This window comes from Eschrichtius robustus, chromosome 5 (genome assembly GCF_028021215.1).
Source record: "Eschrichtius robustus isolate mEscRob2 chromosome 5, mEscRob2.pri, whole genome shotgun sequence".
Classification (NCBI taxonomy): Eukaryota; Metazoa; Chordata; class Mammalia; order Artiodactyla; family Eschrichtiidae; genus Eschrichtius; species Eschrichtius robustus.
In genome coordinates, this window is record NC_090828.1 from 62,864,897 (window position 1) to 62,881,319 (window position 16,423).

Sequence of the window (16,423 nt, forward strand, 5' to 3'; positions counted from 1 at the left end):
TGAAATTATAGTTTCTGCCAATTCAAACAGACTAGAAGCTAAAACTCCTATTTATCAACAACTTCTATAAAACATACTAAATCACTGGGCACAAGTAGGGTTTAAGTATATACATCAAGGGGTCAGTAAATACCGAATACTCAGTAAAAAATAAATTCCCAAACCTTAAATTTCCAGGAACAAAGTGATACCACAAAATAAAATATCAAAATCTAGTACAACTAGTAAGAATTTTAAAAGTAACTTGGTTAAATTTCACATAAGTTTATATCTTTATGTTAGAAATTTCAAGGTGTTTTTGATCAGTCCTTTGCTCTGAAATCACTCCAAAATTACATATATATCTTCTTAAAATAATATACATGTATTTTTGAAAAACTAATATATATTGATAATTTTAAATAATTACTAATATTTTTAGCATTTAAGAAAATATATTCATTTTTCAAAAAAATACATTATGTTTTAAACAATTTTTATTTCCCATATCAATCACATTAGGAAGTATTTTAACTCCATTGATTTGGGACCAATAATTAACTGTACATGACATTAAATAATATCACCCCTAGTATTCACATTAATTCTCTAAATAATGACTACACAGTGATAGCATCAAAACCATGCTCATGAAAAATCTACTTTAAGTTCCAAATGATACTTCTCAGAAATATACCCTTACAAAAAGTACTGAAGAATCATGCTCAGTTTACAATATAAAGCATATTCGTAAATAAAAGTAAACATCTACAATTTTAATACATTTTAATACATTTGTGCACATCAAAATACAGTACAAATGCCTTCACTGATTAACAGCAGCTATTTATATAGAAATCTGTAGGTGACACAAATTGTCTTTATAAAAATTTTCTTAAGTCCAGACAACATAAAAATTCTTTAAAAGAATTTAAGTTGGAGGAAAATTTTTTATCGTTGAGAATAATACACTGTTTTAATTTTGAACCAACGTAATTCTGATTAATTACTACGACATTTATTTACTGACCAATCATAGTATAGAAAGAGCTAAATGTTCATGATTCTTCTAAGATTAACCATTTAAAGCATATAATCACTATTAAAATTGATTATACAAAACATAAAAAGAATTTGAAAATACATCAAAAGACCACTTTGCCTTTATATGTTTTCAAAATGAAATAATCAGAAATTTTTTAAAATTTAGCACTGCTTAAGACTTACTTAAACAAGACCTTTTACCAGCTGTGCTTGCACCACCTGAACATAAATTCCCTCCTCGATGAATTAATTCAAGTTCCAAATTGGTTCTGTAAGCAAAGCATTAAAAAATATCTCAGTCATTAGATTGAAGTAATACTTTTTGTTCTATTGATATGTCTGAATAAACCTAAAGTTCTTCAACTTTATTATTTGAAAAATTATAGTTTATGCAATATCAGTAATAATCATATTTTATCTGATATTTAGAAATTTAAAAGGGGAACAGTTTATCTACCCTTACTTATATGTTCATATTTATACCTGCAAAACTGCACACGTCACAGTGTAATTGTTGCAAAATCCCAGATGTTGGCAAATACTAAAAACTAGGCCTTAAGGAAAAAAACTGCAACACATTTCAAAAACCCGCATATGAATCTGATGGAAGAATCTGTACTCTGGCAGCCACTGATTAGGTGGTTACTGGCATATAACACACAAGGTCATACCAATTTTTCTATCAGAGAAATGGTTATCACTCACTGGAGCTCAGATGGCATCTAGAAACCATTATTAAGAAACAAAATCACTAACATCAAAGTGGCTATAAACAACACATATAATTAAACAGCAGTCTCCTTTATAGACTTCTAAAATTACAGTTTTATTAAAATACATTGTATAACTATTAACACTGCTAAACAACAATATTGTTCATGTAGATTTGAAATTATATTTAGCAATTATTAGCTTAGAGAATAGCAATAATTAGTAAACTGACATTTCAAAAATCAAACTGATGCAGAATCTAAAGATTTACTCAAAAGCAGTAACAGTAAAATAGCCAATCAATTTTGACAAAATAATAAACGAAAATTCTGAGTGACAGTGTGTATTTTTATTTCAACAGTATTAATAAACTTTTAAACACACCTTTATTTGCCACAACTAAAACTGAATAAACTAGTTTATATCCAAGGTATGTATATATGACACTAAGAGTGAGATATCCCCCATTTTAAAAAAAAAAAAAGGCAACGTTTCAAGCTTACTCTTTGCAAGTGAATTCAGGAAAGAATAGAACCCTATTTTATTTAAAACAAAACATTTTCAGCTGGTTTTGGTTGTATCTTGAACACAGAATGTTTTGAAATGTTATTTTCATATATTTACTTATAAATGCAAACTGTTAAAAATATTAATATTTCTAAACCTGTATATTTGCCACCCATTTCTAAAGGAATGCTTTAATCCTCTCTACTCAGGAGGGAGAAAAAGCAATTTAACATTGATAATGTTCCTGTTCAGAGCTCCATCTGGTTGCCGCTGATAAGGGCATCTGTGTGACAAGGGAATTTTCCACCCTTCAGGTGATTTGCATTGCTCACTGAACTTCTAAAAACCTACCAGCAAGGAAGCAGGGACAAGGATTTCATATTAGTGGACAGAAAGCGAGCGGAGACCAGCATGTGTTCCTTCATCAAGGGAATATAAATGAGATCAATACATTTTGTTTTCACAAATCTTCTGTTGCCTAATCTGTAGAAAAAAATTAATGGCTATATTCTCTTATAAAAACTAAGATTTCCTAGATAGTACTTTTAAAAGAGCTAACCAGAAACGCGATTAATTCTTACAAATGATCGTCAGAACCAGAATGTCAACTTTTATTTCAGCATAATATGCAAAAATATTCATTAAAATATAAATACAATAACAAGTCTATTTATTTAATCATCAAATAAGATACTTTAAAGGATGATAAACATGTTACCAGAAATTTGATTTTAAAGAATATTTGAAAGAAAACTACCAAATGTAATTAATTACTTCAGATTATGGTTGGAAGATCTCCTGTACAACATTCCTTCTGAGTTAAGAAAACAAAACTACCTATCCAAAGGGTTCATATAATATCTAGGATTTAAAAAAATCAATATGTCAGAAGCCCTAGCCATCACCTTCTCCTTATTTAATTTATAACAAAATTGGCCCTTTAAGTCTTGCTAGAGAAAAGAACACACAAATGTGTCACATGCCCCATGTCTGCTTTTCCCTCACTGTTGAAAATCGTAACGCAATATTCTGTTTCTGCCCTCCTGAATGGATGATATAAAAATTAAGATGTATTGGGAGCAGAAGTTTTCCAAGCCTTTTTGTTCTTGGAGAAAAGTAGACTCAACTTTCTATATTTTCTAACACAAACACATTCAAATTAGTTTGGACAGGGAATAAAAAAGAAGAGAAAATCTCTACATTTGAAAGAAAGATTGCTTAAAGCCTATCATGGTGGCCACCTAGATACACCCATATAAAAACTCCTCCAACTATGCTCCAGTTTCTTTTTGCTTGACTAAGTATGCCTTCTATCCCTCGTTTGGCACTAACTTATATTTTTAGAGCTATAATTTGAAAAACAAACGTGTGTACAAACACACACACACACAGACTCAAACACATACTGGTATAGTGTGGGTTCAAGGCCTGAGCCTACCCCTACTAGATGACCAATTAATTCAATTTCTCAGAGAAGAAAAGATCTTCATCCATACCATGGCCTGGCCTATATTATCGAATACTCAGCTCAAGCTCTAACTCCTCCAAGAGTTAGGGAGAACTAACTCCCTTTTCTTGGAACAGGAAAGAAGCGCTTCTACACACTTTATATTTCAATTTGCTCATCTTCCCTTTTGAAGTTCTACAGCACTTTCTCAATATATCCATTTAAAATATATATATTTTTTAATATTTATATTTTTAAATATTTTATAAGTTAAAAAAAATTATATTGTTTTATACAGATTGATGTATATTAGTTTTGTTTCTCCAACTAAACTGTAAATTCCTGGAGACCAGGGACCATTTCAGATGCAGCTTCTATATCCCTGATGGTACATAGCAAAGTGCTCAAAAAATTCCCAGGACCTGAACACCTCTTTGTTTTGATATGTAGCCAGTGATAAGATTCTCTAATCCCTGCAGTTTATTATCTTTATCTTGTTGACCCTTCCTTTAGTTTTAAAAAGGATTCATAATTTGGTGTTTTAGCAAGCATTCTTCTTATTTCAAACATAATTAGTTTATAAAGTTTAAACTTATAATGCAACTAATGTATAAAGCAAGCTGCATTCACTCTACTGAACAGTTTACCCACTTATGACTTAAAGATGTCTCTCCATCTACATCTCAGTTACTCACATTTCACCTTCTTTCCATTTCCATGTTTCTCACACATACAGGCTAAGTGCTACTTACTAATAACTCTAGGCTATACATAACTTGGGTCCAAAATCTTTGGAAAAATCAATTACTCAAATTAGTGTGATTCATTGTTTCAATAATGAAATAATGAATTGGCATTGAAGTGAAGAAAGCTTTCTTCTCCAAAATTAATTTTCCATAATCCATTTGAATGACTGATATTTGCAATAGAATGTTTTTTGGAAATACATTAAAACTTGAATATAGTAATTTTGATTAATTTTAATGCAACAAAAAGAGATCATTCCAACAATTTCTTCTTTGCTGCCCTCAGAAAATCCTCCAAGGCTTCACCTTGCAAATAAAATTAAAAACAAAGAGATACATATTGTCCTACCAAAAAATAAAAAATAGCTCAAAAACAATTATTAAAGGACACAGCTTTACGCGCTAGTTACCCACTAGAAATATTTTGTTTCTAAACATCAAAAAATTTAAGCTCCCCAAAGAGCAAACAAAATTACTTATTCAGCTGGGAGAAATTCAGTCCTGGGAAACTAGGGTTGTAGCCCATTCAAATTACTAATGTCAAATACAAATACATTTGCACGTTCTAAGGAACTATACATTTAAGAATCACAACATTTAATTCAAAAGTTAAGTAACTGAAATTAATTTTACTTCTAAATATTTTACTTACTTAACCATTTTAAATACTGCTAAATATTTCAATGACTACCTTTTAGGCATAAAAATGATCATAACCTGTAATCATAAGTATTTAATGAAACAAGGTTATATGCCAGGCAGAAGATAACTGCAAAGACCTGGTTTCCTACCTTGAAAAAGTTACATCTTATTCAAATAGAATACACATGCTTTTTTCCTTTAACTCATGTTTTTGTTAATTTTTGAGTCAATCTGGTTTTTGTGTTTCTTTTTAATGATTAAGTAAAACTTAGAGAAGGCATGCAATCTCAGTGTGAGAACATTGCAATGGCCTGGGTAATTTTAACCAAGGATAACGTTTTTAAAGGTTATATACTTTCACTTTTGGAATCATTATATTGTTGCTTTAGAGTTTACCACTAAGGATCAGAGAAGGATGGGAGGATGGGAGAGCATATTTTCTCCACTTCTCTATATACACCCTTAGTAAATAATATTTGACATCTGTCCCTGCTTCTATATAAAAGAGAAAAACAAAAATATGTTGATTCAAAAAGTCTCCCATTATCATAGCAATCTTTCTATAAATATTTCTATTAAAAAACTATATATATATTCTATAAATTATTTATATATTTAAACAAAGAAATAGGAATCCAAAACTTCTACCAAACTAAATTTAAATCAAATTATTTGATTTATCATACTACAGCAAAATTCCATGTACAGATCATTCCCATTCAACCAGGATTTTCTTACAAGGTCAATCCTAATAAAATCAAAGGCATAAATGCACAAGTGACATAAATATGTGTGTGTATATACATGCATTGAGTTGGTCTACATCCATGTCACTTTTCTACAACATTATTACCATAATATTGTACAGAACTTTATAAAACCTTGAAACCTGGCAAAATTAAATTATATTCAATTTAGTTTTCACATAAAGTATATTTTATTGCAAGTATGTAATTGGTAACTCTTCAGAGACAAAATGTTAAATTAACTGTTATATCTTCCCCCAAAGCATTCTAGATAAATAACAATAGACTAGGAATACACAGACTAGTTACTTCCCAATCCATTAGATCCTTTTACATCAATCCAAGTCCAGCATTTGCATTCTTAGATCAAAAACTAATGTTTCCTTATCCTGAGGTCTAACTTGCATGCTGCAATTTTCTTAAGTCTGGTTCCATTTTTCCTGGGTTCAAAAGAGTACATAGTTCATTCACTCTTTTGTTACCCTCTGTTCCAGGAATGGGGAAGAGAGAATGGTCATGATGAACTTCATGTATATATGACTTATAAAAGCTGAACTAAGGAGAGGAAAAAGGAGAACAGTAATTGAAAGAACACTATACCTCAGATCAAGAAATCTGAGTTCTAGTCCTACTCTACCACTAATTTGTTGCATGACTTCAAGTCACGTTATTTCTCTAAATCTTACCTATTACAATACTACTTGAACAAAATACGAAGTATGCTTCTAGAGATATCCAAGGGTCTACAATATCAGATCTGGCAGAATGTGTTTACAATTGTGCCTGCTTCTCTCCTATATTTTTTTTTTTTACGGTTCTCCATTTTCATTCAATTAAGTTTTCTAAAATTCCTATTTGGAATTATTTCTTAGGTATTAAACACCTACTCAGTAGATTAGACTATTTCTACCTAATCTGAAAGATGAGAAGCATTTACCTCTGTTTTCTTGAGATGCTGGTAGCTACTCACAGAAGTTTAGAACATGCCTGATCTCTTGTTTCCTCTCCTTCATCTGATTTTCTAAACCACCTATAGTCTTCTAGGACATTACTAGATCTTGCATGAGCTTAAAACAAACAAAGTTACTTCTTCTTACTGTTCTTATTTTTTTATAAATTAGAAGTATTTAACATATTACAATGTTTTAGTTCTTAGTATTATCACTTTTTTGACAGGGCTTAAACAGTGATTTCTTAACAACACCCTTCATATATAATATTCACATGCTTTGAGGTAGACATCTGTCCCAAATGTTAATAATATACTTTTCCTCATATATCCTATAATGCTTAATAATACTTAAACTAATATTCCATTAAAATAAAAACTCCTCAGAAAAATGAAGGAAAACTCTACTTTTATAGACCCTCTAGCAGGTTCTAAAACTAGCCATAATTTCAACCAACATTAAAAATATGCAACCTTTTTTCAAATAAATATGAATGAGAAATAAAATAAAATAAACTATTAACATTAAGTAAATATAAAAGTATATACTATGTATACCTACCTAGCAACAGAATACATAAAGAGAAAATCATTATCTGGTGAGCCTGGAGTCTTGCTATAGTCTCTATATTTCTTCTGAGTGGTATTTTTGATATCTTTCATTACAGATTCCATTTCTTTACTTAAGTTGGTTTCTGACTGTAAAAAACACAAACATACATATAAAGTTTATGTATATTCATTTTCTCTAATAATAGTCTAACACTACATTGTTTATTGTATGAGCACACTAGGAAATTAAGGTTTAAAAGTCAAAACAGATGTACATTAGCTATGCACCATAAATATATTAAGTGCACAAAGATAAAACAGATCAAGAGGTATTTTCTCTTATTTTAGGGACCTTTTATTCTAATTTTATATTGTGATCCAACCATGAATTAACCACACAAACTATACTCTAAACAAATGAGTGTATGTCATTAAAATATCTTAGAACAGTTTCCATGCTTTAAAAAAATATTTCATTTAAGCTCATTTTTTCAAGATTAATATTGATGTCCCTTACTTTAAGCATATTTTAATCACATAAAAATCTGGATTTAGAAAAGAAAAAAAATACCACATAGACTCAAAAATTAGTCTTCAATTGAGGAAAGGAGATGAATATTTCTGATTAGCTTTAAACTATGAATTTCTGTTAAAAAAGTCAGATATTCACAGTTTTCATAAATTTACTGCATATACTGGGCATAGCTGTCACTCCTCTCAGGGACCATAACATAAATCTATAATGAAGGTGAAATATTTAAGAATTTAAATCAAATAAATCCTACTGGATGAGATAAAAGATGGGTTCACTTAAACCAAATCTCACAGTAAAATAGACCGACTTATGGTTCGATCATATATACAATATTTTCTCTCTCTAATACACACACACATACACACAAATGTATGTGTAAGTCTATAATTACACACACAGAAAGTTTGCATGTGTGTGTGTAAATACATCATCTAAATTTTAATATACCTAATGGGCATATTTTTAAATGATTAGATTGTGCTTTACATTGCAAGATACATCTATATAATGCTGGAGTTTGTTTTTAAATATTTCAACATAACCATATCTAAGCTTATAGGACATTTCATGATCTGGAAGATGTATATTAAAACTATAACAATGTAGACTAAGGAAAAGCATAGCCTTTAGTAATAATTTGTTCTATTACTCTCATTTTTGTTTTTAATAACCACCAACAGAAGAGTAAAACCTCTAAAAGCAATTTCTACTAAATATATAAGGTCCAGAGTAATTTAGAAATAGAACAAAAATTAAAGCTGAAAAGCAGAGCTGAGTTAACCAGGATATTTCTGCCTTACACTGATGCTTACTGGGAAAGCTCCCGGACGTCCCTGCAGCTCCTCCACTTCCTTTATGAGATCTTGTATGCTTTTGTTACTAGGACGTTGCCAAAGGTTGTTTTCGACATTGCTTCCAGGATAACAAGGAAGAACACTGTTAGCAAACTGCCTACAGAGAGGACATGTGAATTCTCCTTTGTCCACTGAGAAGCCCTGAAGAACCTGGTCATTCTAAAAGATGAAACAAACATACAGCTAGCTATATGATGCACACGTTTACAGAAAACAAAATTAACACCACTACATTTTATAGTAAATAAATGAACCATACAAAAAAGGACCTCTAATACATGTCATAAAAGCATAAAATCATTTAACTGAAGATTATCAAATCACTTCTTACATCATGGCAATCATGCAACACTTGCCATCACCAATGAACTGCTTAAGTATCCTATTCTTCTCTCAGTATGAAACATTTAAATAATGATGCAATCAATCTGAAATGTGGATTTAAGATAGAGAATAACTCAAAAAGCAGGCCACATTAAAGTGAATCACCTTCCTCTTACCCCATGCCCCTGTTTTCTTCACCTATAAGTGACTACTGGAAAGATTCTCCCAGTGCTCATGTTATTTGATGTAGGATAGACAGCTTTTGAGAGTATTTAAGCCTAAAAAAATGTAGTGTGTCTTCCAAGGTGTCTAATGGCCGAACACAACTGATTGGACTTGATGCAGTGGATTTGTTTAGGTTTAATGGATAGGGGAAAGATTCAGTTAGAATACTCAGAACATAAGGGTGATAAGGAGGGGAATTAATTTAACATCCTCTCCTTCAGATGTTCCTGATAGGAGAAGGAAGAAAAATGAGAATTTTTGAAACAGAGACACATAAAGCACATATGCTTAGGAGGAAACTCTTGCTCATGAGAGATTGCAATTCATGCTAACTAACCAGGATTTAAGGCAGGAATCCAGGCTGCTATATTTGTTCCTTTCTTTTGCCTGACACCACCCACGTGTATTTTGCCCTTTCAGGCTACTTCTATTGTGTAGTCCTAACCACTATCTTACTCTTTTTTTCCAGCAGTCTCTCTTATTCTGCCACTAACCTAATGCTTTATCTCAAAATATGTTTTTAATGTACTAATATATGTATGAATGCTACAATATGACCATTATTACTAATAAGACAAAAATAATGAGAAAAAAGGATACAAAGAAGAAAAAGTGAATTTATTTGCCCATGGTTACAAAGGTAGTTAATGACAATGTCAGAATGAACTTAGGTTTCCCAACTCTTTAATTTAGTGTTCATTTCACTGTATCTTGGATTTCAAGTACTTTGGCCAAAAGAACTGAATTCTATTTTTTTTTTTTTACTCTGTGACACTTATTTTTTCAATTCCTTAAAAATCTAACACCATGTCTTCTTAAATCCAATTCTATAAACAAATGCTAAGCTCCTATCATGTGTCAAATACTGCACCATGTGACAGCAAAAAGAGTTAAGAGACATCTTCATTTAAGGTACTGACAATTTAAAAGCAAATAGAAACAAATTATAACAATAGTGTGATAAATGCAACAGAGAAGGCTTCCCAAAGAAGACTTGTGAAGTAACTTTTAAAGATATATAAGAGGAGTGTACTAAAAGGTTGGGGCAAGGGTCCTGGTCATTGAAGGACATTCTATGATAAGCTTCCCTGTAGCCATAATTTTAAAGAATGCTAGGTCCTCATCCTAGCCTTGACTGAAACTAGGTTCTTTCCTGAAGCATCACCAGAAGCCCTCTCAACTAGGCACTGCTCATTTTTCCACATCTCTCAAACCTCAGTATCTTTCTCATCTCCAGTGCTGGCTCAAGATCATTACTCTTGCATTCCCAGTGTGGCTCATGCCATTTAGTGAGATCACGCCTTTTCCTTCCTTTTTACTGTCATCCATTGCCCTTAATATCTGAAGACTTTGGTACCTAGATCAGTTTTCCTCATCACTCCAAGTCCTGCCATCCTCATACACAATTTCAATGTATGTAGACAACCAATCTTATATCTTAGTCCCTTAGCTCCTTGACCTCATCAACTCCAATGGCTTTGACCTCCACTCTACCCTAGCACCTGTTACCATGACCACACCCTTATCTTATAATGGCCAAAAATTGTCCATATCTGAAAATATTAAATTCAAACATCTTATATTCTGTCAACTCCTATCTCTTTTAGTCCCTGCCTTTTTCCTCAGTTTATACGGTCTTTCCTATCCTACCATACACCATGATATATCATTTTAAAAACTCTCAACACTTCTCGTTCTCCCTCCATATGTCCTTCTATGATACACACCTAAACAAAATCTTCATACAAAATTAATCCAGTGTATGACTTCCAATTCTGCATTCAAACTGAGTGCTGTTAGAGAAAACTGAAGTAGCTTCTTGCTACAAACTGCTTCCCACCTCAACTTAGCCCTGAATACTTCCTGGCAATCTTTCTCCAACATCCTATGAAGCATTCTTTCACCCAATTCCAAAGTGGTTTTTCTAAACCGTCTCCTCACTTGTCAAGTCCCTTTACCTACCCCAGCTTTGCCCCCTCTACTCTAGGAACATAAAGCTACACCTCCTACTTCAGAAAGAAGAGGGTCATGGCAGTGAGACAGGAGGAAAGGGGGCAGGGCACAACTTTTAAAAGAACGACACAGCTGTTGAGGATACGACAAACTGGTTAGAACCAACTAGGTCCAAGATGGTGTAAGATTCGACTTCCAGTAGACCTTGAGCCTCATTATATGCTCACTGTAATACATTAGCATATGCTAAATGACACACCCACCAGTGCCATGACAATTCCAAGGCTAACCATAAAAGGCCAAAAAGTGGGTGATGGCCCAATTCCTGGAAATCCCCACCCCTGCCCCAAAATAGTTGGAATAATCCTCCCACTTGCTAGCCTATGAAATTCCCAGTCCATAAAAACTAACCACCCCTATACCCCAGGGTGCTCTCACCCTCTGAGAAGGACTGCATTCTGCCTATGGAATGTGTACTTCCCTGAATAAATCCCTTTCACTTTATTATGGCTCGCTCTTGAATTCTTTCCTGAACAAAGCCAAGGACCCTCACTTGGCGGTCTGCCCCAGGGACATGCCCAAGACCTGGGACATTGACCATCCTCTCGTGCCTGCCCCATTCGCCTGCAACAGCAGCTCCTTCAGCTTCCTGCCTTCTCCCACCCCAAATATCTGATTAATAAATCCCATCAGTCCTTCCACCCACTTTCTTCCTTCTACTCCCTTTGCTAATATCTCCTAACTAGTCTCCCAACCATATCACTGCCAGTATGATCTACCTAATGTGAGATACTTATTCCCAATCAAAATCTTTCAGTGATCACCATCACCTCTTACCTTAATTCTTTCCTCCCTCTTATGCTCCACACGCAATCTCTCACCAAGTCTAGAAAATCCTTCTCTAAATATATTTCAAGCAACCTAAGTGTCCATCGACAGATGAATGAAGAAGATGTGGCACATATACACAATGGAATATTACTCAGCCATAAAGAGAAACAAAATTGAGTTATTTGTAGTGAGGTGGATGGACCTAGAGTCTGTCATACAGAATGAAGTAAGTCAGAAAGAGAAAAACAAATACCGTATGCGAACACATATATATGGAATCTAAAAAAAAAAAAAAAAAAAGGTTATGAAGAACCTAGGGGCAGGATGGGAATAAAGACGCAGACCTACTAGAGAATGGACTTGAGGACGTGGGGAGGGGGAAGGGTAAGCTGGGATGAAGTGAGAGAGTGACATGGACATACACTACCAAATGTAAAATCGATAACTAGTGGGAAGCAGCCGCATAGCACAGGGAGATCAGCTCGGTGCGCTTTGTGACCACCTAGAGGGGTGGGATAGGGAGGGTGGGAGGGAGGGAAATGCAAGAGGGAAGAGATATGGGGATATATGTGTATGTGTAGCTGATTCACTTTGTTATAAAGCAGAAACTAACACACAATTGTAAAGCAATTATACTCCAATAAAGATGTTAAAAAAAAAAATTTCAACTCTCTAACCTCTTCTCCATCTTCACTGCCATGACTAAACCCAAGCCACCATCATCTCTTACCTCCTAAATAATATACGCTATCACCATATTCTTTCTTATTCTCCTGCAATCTCACACCCTAAAATCTACACAACCACCACAATAACCTTTCTGAATGTCATCTCTCTGCTTAAGAGTCTTAAATGGTTTTAATGGCTCTCTGTAAGGAATCTGTCTAAAGTACAAATTCCTTACATGGACCACAAGACCCTTTACAATATAACCCCTAATTACTTCTCCAGTCTTCTCTCTTATCACTCAAGCACCTTACTTCATCAAATTCTGGAACTTGCAGATGTCCCAATAAGACCCTGTGCATACCTCATAACTCTTAGCACCTATACCACAACAATTTGTTTATTTCTGTCTCACACAATGCATAGTAAATTCCTCGAGGGAAGAAACTGTCTTATTCACTGATGTATCCCCAATGTCTATCACAGTGCCTGGAACACTGTAGGCACTGAATAAATATTTGTTGAAAGATTGACTAAATACAGAAGTATGAAAAATGCATAATGTGCTTAAGTAACTATTAATTAGTTTATTAATGCTGAATTGATGGAAGACAAAGCTAAAGTAACATGCAAGCCCAGATCATGGAGTGCCTTGAATGCCATTCAAAGAAGAGTGAACTTTATCCCAACAGGAAGAAATCAGTAAAGAATTTTTAAGCCAACAACTTCTCACCAGATTTACATTTTAGAAAGATCGATGTAATGAATAAATTAGACTTGGAATAAGGAAACTGATAAGAAGGCAATTGCAATAGTCAAGATGAAAGATGAAGGCATACGCAAAAAAGAAGTGGTAATAATGTAGGCAGAATGTAGTCAAGTGAGATTTAGGAAATGGAATCAATAGAATTTGTTATGTGACTTAATGTGAGAGGTAAGGAGTAGGAAGGGAAAAAGAGAACTCTTCTGCTTCTGAGTTAGGAATCTGGGAATAGGGTAGGCCATGCTTTTAAGAAGTTGAGCTGAGAGAAAAAGAAAGACTGCAGCTACATGGGAATGCAAGGTCAAGGGAAGGAATTTTGAATGCCAGAGGCTTGAGCATCTTTATGAACTGAAATGAAGAGACAGAATGGGCAGAAAAACTGAAGACACAGAAGAAAAAGAGGTTACTTATTGATAGACCAAGGCCCCTGAGGTGATGGGGAGAAAGGAAAACTAGAGCATAAACAGAAAATTATTCTTGAACAGAAAAAGGAATACTACCCTCAAAAGTAAAAAAGAGGGGACTTCCCTGGTGGCGCAGTTGTTAAGAATCCGCCTGCCAATGCAGGGGACACAGGTTGGAGCCCTGGTCTGGGAAGATCCCACAGGCCGTGGAGCAACTAAGCCCGTGCACCACAACTACTGAGCCTGCGTTCTAGAGCCCACGTGCCACAACTACTGAAGCCTGTGCACCCTAGAGCCCGTGCTCCGCAACAAGAGAAGTCACTGCAACGAGAAGCCCGCACACTGCAATGAAGAGTAGCCCCTGCTCGCCGCAACTAGAGAAAGCCTGCACACAGCAACGAAGACCCAACGCAGCCAAAACATAAATTAATTAATTAATTTTTTTAAAAAGTGAAAAAGAAAGGATTGGCTGGGATGCAGTCACTTATCGGGGAACAGAAACGCAAGGTAGGAAGCTAAGGTAGTATGTGACAGACAGCCACTGTTGTCTTGGTGCCATAGGAAGAGACAGATCTGATGAGAGGAAAGGCATCTTGGGATTTAGGCAAAGAGTCTGGGATAGAGGAGGCAAAGGTCTGGAATAGCTGCTAAGGAGACTAGGAGAGGAAACTGATCAAAGACAGGTAAATGAATTGATAAGTAATATCTACAGTCCACCACCCCAATCTAAGCCACTATTCTAAGAAACCACGGATTTGTGGAGGTACCAGTTCACCTAGTTTTATGATTTTCCTAACAGTGCTAGCTGACTGGGTATAAAATCAAAGGAGGTGGATTAAATGACTGGTAATAAGAGCAAATGGGCATAGTACAAGAAAGTGAGGCAAGGAAAGAGCTAGTGTACTAGGAAAATGCAAGGGGCTAAAGGACTAGAGATCTTGAGGTCAGAAGTAAAACACACTAATAAGAGTAAAAATAAGAGACTTTGAAGAATAATCACATAATGATATGGTAGGATGTTAAAGCTTACTATTTTTGAGCTGGAATAGCAAAGTCTAAAATTATAGCTGTGGAAGTAAGTTGCTAATGTGAAGTAAAAAAATGAAATCCTTAAAATTGAAGAGGTCAAGGAAATGTGAGGCTGGACAGTCCAAATGGCAACCATAATCACCCAAGATGAATTAGGATGTATATACTGTAAAAATATTTAATACCTGGAAAGACACATACACCTTTAAAATGTTTCAACTGACTTACCCGTAATGATTCCATATAAGATTTATGACAGTCTATATGTAATGTGTGGCCACAGGTTTGTACATAAACACCTCCTTCCCAGCCAATTGATACTGCCAAGAGACAAGAACTCTTAAAAAAAAAAAGAAAAGGACAAAATACAATTAATTTTAAAGAAGCAGAAACATATCTAAACAAATCCACATAAACCTCTCAAAGATTTCATATTGTTATACTAATGTGAGCTTTGTATTTCTGTGATGTAAAGAAACACCTGACTTGACAGCCCTGAGGCAATATCTTTAAACTTGGAACAGAGTTTTAGCTTCCAAATAACTATACTCATAATGAAAGAGAATAATTATTAACTAGCCTTTCTCTACCCCATAAGATATAATAAACTATACTGCTACTGATTATTTTACCTGTTCGACATGGTACTTGATTTCTCTGTGATATCTAACCTTAACAACTGCCTTCTTAAAGCACCTACTTCCCTCTAGCTTCCATAATGCTACTCTCTTTTGGTTTTTTTCCAATCTCTTTAACCATTTGGTTTAGGCCTCCTTTTAAGACTTTTCTTTCTTCGTCTGCCCCTTCAAATGTTTAAATTCCTCAAGGTTCTATTCTTAGTGCTATTCTCTTATTAAAACTATTCTCCCTGAGTGACTTAATCAGTAAATTCAACTACCCTCCAAGCCTGGGTCTCTTGCCTGAGTGCCAGATAAAAATGTTCAGCTGCCAACCAGAAATCTCCAATTTGAGGTCCCTCAGATAACGTAAAACCAATGTGTCAAAAACTTTCATTTTCTCTATGAATCTTTCACTTCCTATTGGTTTAAAAACTCCACATCTGTTTAGTCACCAAATCAGAAAGCTACAAGTTATTCTACATCACCCCCTTTCCTTCACACCACAGAATCGGTTCCCAAACCATATGAAATCCATCTCCTAAATAATTCATGATTTTGGCCTGTCCTTGCAAGCCTGTGTCATTTGCTGTGGGGACAGGGTTCTTAAATAAAGTTTCTTGTCTCCATGATGCATCCTGCACACATCTTTCTAAAGTACAAATGTGGTCATGAGAATAACCCCAAAAAGTGACTAAACATTTACAAGGGTTTAATATAATAAACAATAAAAAAGGGACCCAGATTATATAAGCAAACTACATACCCTTTTGAAATTTGTTTTAAAAGTTAATTGCTTTCATCTTCTCTTTCTCTTTCAAATTCTTCTCTGCTAATTCCTTCCCTTCAACCTATAAACAGGCTTATTAGATTTTTCCTCCTAAAGTAATTTTCTTTGA

General features: G+C 34.2%; 1 protein-coding gene across 1 annotated transcript in view; it reads right to left on the reverse strand.

Moving 5' to 3' along the window:
* Positions 1-16,423, reverse strand: part of UBR3 (ubiquitin protein ligase E3 component n-recognin 3) — a 229,904-nt gene that overhangs the window by 52,202 nt on the left and 161,279 nt on the right. The window contains exons 27-30 of the mRNA XM_068544929.1: positions 15,136-15,246; positions 8,671-8,871; positions 7,334-7,470; positions 1,207-1,292 (exon numbers count right to left, since the gene is read on the reverse strand). Coding sequence (XP_068401030.1) covers positions 1,207-1,292; positions 7,334-7,470; positions 8,671-8,871; positions 15,136-15,246 — 535 coding nt within the window. The remainder of the gene's footprint in view (positions 1-1,206; positions 1,293-7,333; positions 7,471-8,670; positions 8,872-15,135; positions 15,247-16,423) is intronic.